The 8,154-nt window shown below is 39.0% G+C and overlaps 1 protein-coding gene across 1 annotated transcript; it reads right to left on the bottom strand.

Moving 5' to 3' along the window:
- Positions 1-1,125: 1,125 nt before the first annotated feature.
- LOC134671003 (formin-F-like) lies at positions 1,126-7,067 on the bottom strand. The gene is made up of 2 exons (XM_063528824.1): positions 5,481-7,067; positions 1,126-1,149 (listed from the first exon to the last, which is right to left on the bottom strand). The coding sequence occupies exons 1-2, from the start codon at positions 7,065-7,067 to the stop codon at positions 1,126-1,128; spliced, it is 1,611 nt and encodes a 536-aa protein (XP_063384894.1).
- Positions 7,068-8,154: the final 1,087 nt, after the last annotated feature.

The raw sequence follows: 8,154 nt of genomic DNA, 5'->3' as shown, positions 1-8,154 counted from the left end.
GTTCAGCTATGTTATAATATAATAAGTTCCCTTTTCGTTTACTTCATGGAGCAATTATGAAATTTACATTTCTTTTCTAGATTATCGATATGCGACTTTAAATAATAAATTCTTTAAAAGATGATGAAATGTAACGTAGTTTTTCTGATTGAAATTATTAATTATTATATTCATTGATTTCAACGAGATTGTAATACACTAACAACATACTTGCATAATTTAACTAAGAAATAGGTAAGTATTCAATATTACACGGACGGCAACTACTGCATTGCAACTTATTGTTAGCCGATCGCACGCTGTTATAGTAAAGTATTAAATTATTTTTCATGTAAGTAGCTTCACTAATGTTTATTTAAGTCGCAGAAATAAATTCTATTAATAAAATGAATACACAGGGTGAGTTTTAGTGGCTAGCGAAATTGTGCCCGATGATTAGGTAAATCGTACTGAACAACTTTTATTATGGGCCCATCTGCGCAATCCGAAAAAAAAAAATATTTTTCTCCTCATACAAAATGTTGACTTCTGACGCCTTACCGCGAACTACTTCGATAGATCGATCGACTATTTTCTTCTCTACCGTGCATGCATATACGAGCGATGGAGAGGGAAATAGTCGATCGATCTTAGTGGTTCGCGGAAAGGCCTTTGATTCGCCGAAATCTATGAATCAGCCAGTTTTTTTGGGATTTCAGATTTGGCTCTATTCTAAAAGTTCTTCAATATGGCTTGCGTAATCACCTCGCACATTTTTGTTAGCGACAATAAAATCATTCTGTATAGAAATGACGTTATCACTCTTTGGTAATTTATTTTTCGTGTGTTTATACCTAGCAACGTTGTTATTATTTATTATACATTATAATAATACACGATGAGACCTAGAAGGAATTTTCCATAAATCTTTAAGTTAAAGGGGTACCTTTTGTGTTTCTGCGGCTATACGATTATTACTATTATTTAGGATTTTTTTTTTCAGTGTTATCATGAATGATCGTCATAAAATTCCTCGAGTTTACGCTAGTGGATCGCATAAGAGAAAATTGCAAGCAGAACGAGAAAAAAAAAGTGAAGAAAATGTTGCTAAAATATCCAAATTGACCAAGTATTTTACACCGACACCTAAACAAGAACTCCCGCGAGATCCTGAAAAACCAGAATCAGTAATAGATGAAGATGTGGCTATTAGCAGTTGTAGTCAAGATAAGACAGCTCTTGCATCAAAGGACACCGTAGAATCTTCAAAACCTTGTATCCGCATTCAAGAAGATGGGGAAATTTATGGTTTCAAACATCAAACAAACATCAAACATCAACATTTATTCAGCAAATAGGCCACAAGGGCACTTTTACACGTCAACATTGAATTTACATAAAAGCAAAAATAATAACATCAACAATTTTATAAAATAAAACTAACAATTCAATCTAACGTATTACAATTACTAAGAGATGTATATGGTCTCTTAATGTCGAATTACATACAAAATACAGATAAAAAAACACACACAAAAAAAATCTATAATATTTAGAGGTGTAAATGTCTCTAGGTGTCAGAACTATAAGATTATATAGTTTATCAAGTTATCCTTAGAGATGTATAAGGTCTCCAAGAGTCAATATCCTGTATAATTAATACATTCATTAAAAGAAAAGAAACATACGAGAACAGAATGAGGCGTCTCACTGTAATTAATTAATAAAAGTTACTAAGTATAATAGCTCGTGTTAGCTTAACAGACCAGTCTCCACAAACAGCACCCGTTCACGAGTATGACGCGTATCTCAGCCATCGCCTCCCTCAACCTTCATTCGGGAAAGTGGCGACCCGATCAACAACGCCACCGTAAGCAAAGACTTTTAAGCGAGCATGACATGTTCAAGCTACCGGCCTATATTAATATTAAAATAGTAATAACATGTAGCTGTAAGACACGGCATTTTGTGCTCATATGTTACATAAAAAGACAGTAATATAGCTTCACATAATTACTAGCCTAAGTTGACTTAGAGATGTAAAGGTCTCTAAGTGTCAGAAACATTAAAAATATAGGTAAGTATGTATAATCAAAAATAAAAATCAAATAAATAAATATGTACTTAGAGATGTATAAGGTCTCCAAGTGTCCAAAACTAAAATTAAATTAAACAATATAATCAAGCGAGAACATCATTGTCTCATGTGTCAATTCTACTGGACACTAGCATATTTAATTCACAATGTAAAAAAAAAACAATATTTATTTAATTCTTATTATACTAATGAAATCAAGCTACCGGCTTAAAAGCATCTCTATCGTTTATAAAATCATTTACAGTGTAGTACGCCTTACGTAACAAGGAGTGCTTAATGTGCGACTTAAATTTATGAAGTGGTAAATTCACTACATCAGTGGGGACTTTGTTATAAAAACGTGTACAGTTCCCGACGAAAGACGTACTAACCTTACGGAGGCGGTGGGCGGGCACAGCAAGTTTATGTTTGTTTCTAGTGTTATAGTTATGGATATCACTGTTAACCTTGAATTCGTGGATGTTTTTCCGAACATACATAATATTCTCTAGTATGTATTGAGATGCAACGGTAAGAATGTTAACTTCTTTGAATTTCTCTCTTAGGGATACTCGAGCGCCCAGTCCATAGATGGAACGTACAGCTCGTTTTTGCAGCACAAATATTGTCTGAATATCTGCCGCTTTTCCCCACAACAGAATTCCATAAGACATAACACTATGGAAGTAACTAAAGTATACCAGCCTGGCCGTCTCTACGTTTGTCAGCTGTTTGATTCTCCTCACTGCATAGGCTGCTGAACTAAGTTTTCCGGCTAGAGTGCCTATATGTGCATGCCATTGCAGTTTGGAGTCTAGAGTGACTCCCAGGAAAACAGTTCGGTCCTCAAATTCCAGCGTATCACCTTTTATTTTAATCTTGCTGTTATTTACCTGCTTGACGTTAGGTAGCGTAAACTTGATGCATTTGGTTTTCTTGGCGTTCAAAAGCAAATTGTTTGCCGTAAACCAGTTTACAATGGTAGATAGCGCGTCATTAATGCTCTCGAAGCTATTTTCCTTTCTGTCCACTTTAAATATAAGGGAAGTGTCATCTGCAAATAACACTATATCATGTCTATCTTGCACAACTTTTGGTAAGTCATTAATGTATACCAAGAACAGGAAGGGACCAAGAATTGAACCTTGAGGCACTCCGAGGGCTACCGGGGACCCCGCCGATTGAGTTCCATTAATAACTACTCGCTGAGTTCTATCCGAAAGGTACGATGAGACCAGGTCAAGGGCACTAGCTTTTATCCCATAGCGGCTTAATTTTCTCTTTAAATTTTCGTGATCAACGCAATCAAATGCCTTTGACAGATCACAGAAAATTCCAACAGCATCTTGAGCTTTTTCCCAAGCATCAAAGATGTGTTTTAGAAGTACCGCACCGGCGTCAGTAGTTGATCGACCTTTGGTGAAACCAAATTGATTGCTGTCAAGCAGTTTGTTTCTGTTGAAATGTGACAATAGTTGATTCAGAATAAGTTTCTCGAACACTTTGCTTAATGCCGGTAGTATTGAAATCGGTCTAAAGTTCGTGGGATCTGTTCTTGTTCCTGATTTAAACAGAGGGATAATTTTGCTATGTTTCATAATATCTGGAAAAATTCCAGCATCAATGCATCTGTTGAAAATCTCAGCTAAGTATGGTGTAATTGACTCAATGATGGAATCTAATACTTTGACAGACAGGCCCCAAAGATCTTCTGTTTTCTTTAAATTTAAAGACCTAAAAGTCTTAAGAACTATATTCGATGAGACATACGAAAATTTGAAGATTTCTGTACATTCTGCCACATTTGTCTTCAAAATTTCTTCAGCGACGTCTGGCGATGAATTAAGGGATCTTGTTGTTTCTACCGGGATATTCGAGAAAAACCGCTCAAAATGATCTGCCACTTCACGGTCGGAACTTACTAAAGTGTCAGCAATTCGTAGGTTGTAGTGCGGATCCTTCAGTTTACGTTTTCCAGTTTCATTACTGATAACTTGCCATACAGTTTTGACTTTATCGCTGGAATTTAGGATCTTTTTCGACAAATAATCGGCTTTAGCGGCGACACACAACATTTTAAAAGATTTAGAATAATTTTTGACGTACTCCAGAAATTCCGGTCTTTTATCAGTTGCCTTTAAATCATATAAGTCGTAGAGCCGGCGTCTTTTCTCGTGAATATCCGGTGTAGCCCAGTCGCTAAATTTAGTCTTAGCCTTGCCTTGCACCTTTTTCTGAATGAAACAGGCATCAAATTCCTTTTTAATACAATTAAACAACTCGGAACTCAAACAGTCAGGGTTTTCCTGGGTACATGAAAGACAACATAATTGTTTAGTAATATTACGATTGAATAAACCTAGGCGACTTTCGGAAATCGGCCTACACAAAGTGTCTTGAGGAATTTCTTCAGTTTTCCCGCTGAAAGAAGCTTTTAGTCCACAGTGGTCAGAACTTAGGTTGTTAATAACAGATTTACTAATCGCGTCATTATTACTAAAGATGTTATCTATACATGTAGCACTGGTTGCTGTGACTCGAGTGGGTTCACAAAATAAATTGACTAAATTGAAGGATTTAAAAGTATTTAGTAACCTTCCACATAATGGCGAATTTTCTAGCAAATTAATATTGAAATCACCACATACAATTATATTTTTGTGACTTCCAAAAACACTACTAAGTACTTCATCTATGACCGATTCGAATAAGTTATAGTCTGCCGATGGGGGCCTGTACACGCATATAATTATAAATTGTTCCAATTCAACACAAGAAAGTTCTATAAGGCGTTCCACAGACATGTCAACAATGTCTTTACGCTCCTTACTTTTTAAATTATGTTTTACCATTATCAATGACCCGCCGCGATTGCAAGATCTCCTAAAAAATGAACTTACTATACTATGATTATTGAAATTAAACATAAATTCATGACCTTTAAGCCAGTGCTCAGTTATACAGAGAATGTCAATATTCGAGTACTGTATAAACAAATCAATTTCGTGTTCCTTACAGGTAAATCCTTGGATATTTTGATGAACTAAGTTCAATAAATTGGTTTTACTAAACATACTAGCATCACAGTGATCAATATGAACGGAGCCGGCTGGTGCACACGTTGTCGTAGCGATTAGTTTAAATTCAAATCACCAGGCGGCTCCATCTCAAACCCTACGCTACCAAGGCGTAAAATACTACGCGACTTAAGGTTATTAGACGCCGTGCTAGCCACGACGGGGTCTTCAATATTATATGCTAACAGGTTAGCACACTCTACAAGACATCTTCGCGGTAGGTAGGTCCTCTTATGGGGCATAACAAAATCTTCTATAAATTTATTCGTATCAAAATACGAAATCGTACTACTGTACAAGGAAAGGTTATACAATAAAGAATTGTAATGAAATACCCTCTTATTTACCTTGCTCGACATTCTATAAGGGAGCGCACAGATAATTATTTTAGCAACCTCTCCCCGGTCAATCGCCGACAGCGTAGCGGATAATTTTAAGATATCTCGCTTAGTACAGTCTAAACTATTTCCTAATAAAACTACAAGCGTCGAGTCGCGGTCAAACTCGCCCGCAGAAATAGATTCGATTAAACGATCGACAGAGGCGCCCGGGTGACAATGGTTGACGACGCCCTGCGACAAGCGCTGCGCCAGCAGCACGCCCAGGCCGGCGCCCACCTCGTCCGAGTACAGCAGCGTGCGGCGGCCGGCGGCGCGCGGGCGGCGCTGCGGCCGCGGCGGGGCCGCCCCGGACCCGAGGCGGGGCGGCGCTGGTGCCGGCGAGGGGAGGCCTGGCGGCGATGGAGCTGGCGAGACAGGGCTCGGCGGGGATGGCGCAGGCTCGACGTAGGTCAGCAGCGACAGAGCCAGCTTGACAAGGCTCGGCGGTGAAGGGGCCGGTTCGACGAGGCACGGCAGCGACGGAGTCGGCTCGGCTCGGCCCGGCCCCGATGGAATCTGCTCGGCTCGGCTCGGCGGTGACGATGGCGGCGGGGGCGCCGGATCCGCGACGCGAGGGGCGGGCTCGGAGTCGCCGCGCAGCTCGGGCGCGCGGGCGGCGCGCGACGCGAACAGGGCGCGCAGCGCGGGCGAGCCCGGCGCGGCCAGGGCGGCGCGCAGCGCGGGCGAGTCCGGCGCGGCGGGGCGGGGCGGGGGCCGCGGCGAGTCCATACGCAGAGTGTAGCCGCTCCCCGGTTCTAGAACATTATTCATAAAGGCTATGTATTCCTGTAACGCTTTACTTGACAGTTCGTCTCTATTATTTAAGTTTTTCAACTTTAATTTTAATTTTTCTAGTTCATCGGAGCGATGACTCAATTCTTCTACTGTCCGGTCTAGTTGGTATTGGCAGTTTAGAAGTTCATCGCTTAAGGCGACACTGTTACATTTGGATTGTATCGTTTTGAATATTGAATTATGGCGTTTTAGCAAAAGTTTAGATTTCTTTATGAATCTACTGAGTTTTAAATATTTTTTTATTTTTTTGGATCCTTTCAGTGCGACTCTAATATCACTACTGCCTTCAATGTGCACAGAACTTTTTAAATCTACTGTTTCTACCATTGGGGAGAACCCTATGCTATCATCGACTGAATCTACATCAAAGCTATTAATTTCAGCAAAAATACTTAAATTATTGTCTCGCAGTCCGGAGTGGCCGGAGCAATACTTGCAACTATGTTTTGACTCTGACTCCTCCAGCTGCTGTTCTAAGTCCTGGATGCGTTGTAATGCCTGCTCATGTATCTCCTGACAATTCTTGAACTGATCAACGGCAGCTTGAAGTTCATCCCGCTGCCCCTGCATGTCTTCGAACTCAACATCCTGGTTAGCGAGCTGAGACTTGAGGGTTGTATTTATTCTAACAACTTGCTCAAATTGCTCTGCACTCTCTTCCTGTTCTTGAAGGAGTCTTTTGTTCAATTCATCGGCTGTTTTCAGTTCTTTCTGTAATTGCTGCATTTTAGCAACCAGGACATCCCTGCGTGTAGTCATCTTAGTAGTTTGAGCTGTAAACATATTGGTAGTGTATGATATCTGAGCAAAATAGATGAATGAAATTCAATGCTTCTAACAGAATATAGTGATTAAAAAAAAAATGTAAACTACAAATGACTTGATTTGTAAGTGATAAGCTTCTTAGATTTTATACAATAAACTTTATAATTTGCTGTTTTGTAAGTTAACTGCTTACCGCAGGGTATGATTTAATGGTTCTTGAGGTGATTTAAGAATGAATTAAGATATTTAGGTATGTTAAAATCCTGTTATGTTTTAAACAAAGTTCTCCTCAAATCGTATGAAAGTAGTAAAAAAAAAAAAGTATGACAATTAGAAATCCTGGACAAATAAACTAAAAACTAGGCTTATAAATTATGAAAACAATACTCATCTGTAAAATCTTCGGTGAAATACAGGCAAAAACGGTGTAATTTTTAAATCTGGAACGTTACATCGTTGACAGTTTCCATGTTTTTTGTCGTCAATATATTTCTTCTTATGTTAATGTAACACTTTAGATAATGATACAGCACTATAATTGCGACGTGAAGGTTCTATTTATCACCATAACTTGTTAATTATTCCATTATAATAATTATAATTACTTATTTAAATACGCAGAGCTTTCGATAATGACATTGGCCTTTGGCCTGACGTCATAACAGAAGATATTATCAAATATTGGGCGAAGAAAGGTTCTACAAAACTGCAAAATTGTGATGAAGTCTCTTTGCAGAATTCAGTTCTCCAAGACCAGTCGAGAGACAAGACAAACCTTATTCGAAAATGTTCAAAGAGTATTTTCACACGTCGCAATAAAAATCAAGAAACTGTCAATAGATTTTGGCTCTGCTTTTCACCAACTACGGGGAAAGTATACTGCTACGCATGTAAATTAATGTCCACTCAAAAAACGAAGCTAAGTGGAGAAGGCTTTAGTGACTGGAAACATGCATCTGAACGTCTTTCCGAACATGAGATTTCGAAGGCTCACTTGGAGTCAGTAATGAGTTTAGTGCAACGAGGAGAAGTTGGAGGACGTATCGATCAAGAGCTGGCGATACAAGAGGCACAACAAATT

Source organism: Cydia fagiglandana, chromosome 14 (genome assembly GCF_963556715.1).
Source record: "Cydia fagiglandana chromosome 14, ilCydFagi1.1, whole genome shotgun sequence".
Classification (NCBI taxonomy): domain Eukaryota; kingdom Metazoa; phylum Arthropoda; class Insecta; order Lepidoptera; family Tortricidae; genus Cydia; species Cydia fagiglandana.
The sequence above is the reverse complement of the archived record's forward strand: the minus strand, read 5'-3'. Positions and strand labels throughout refer to the sequence as shown.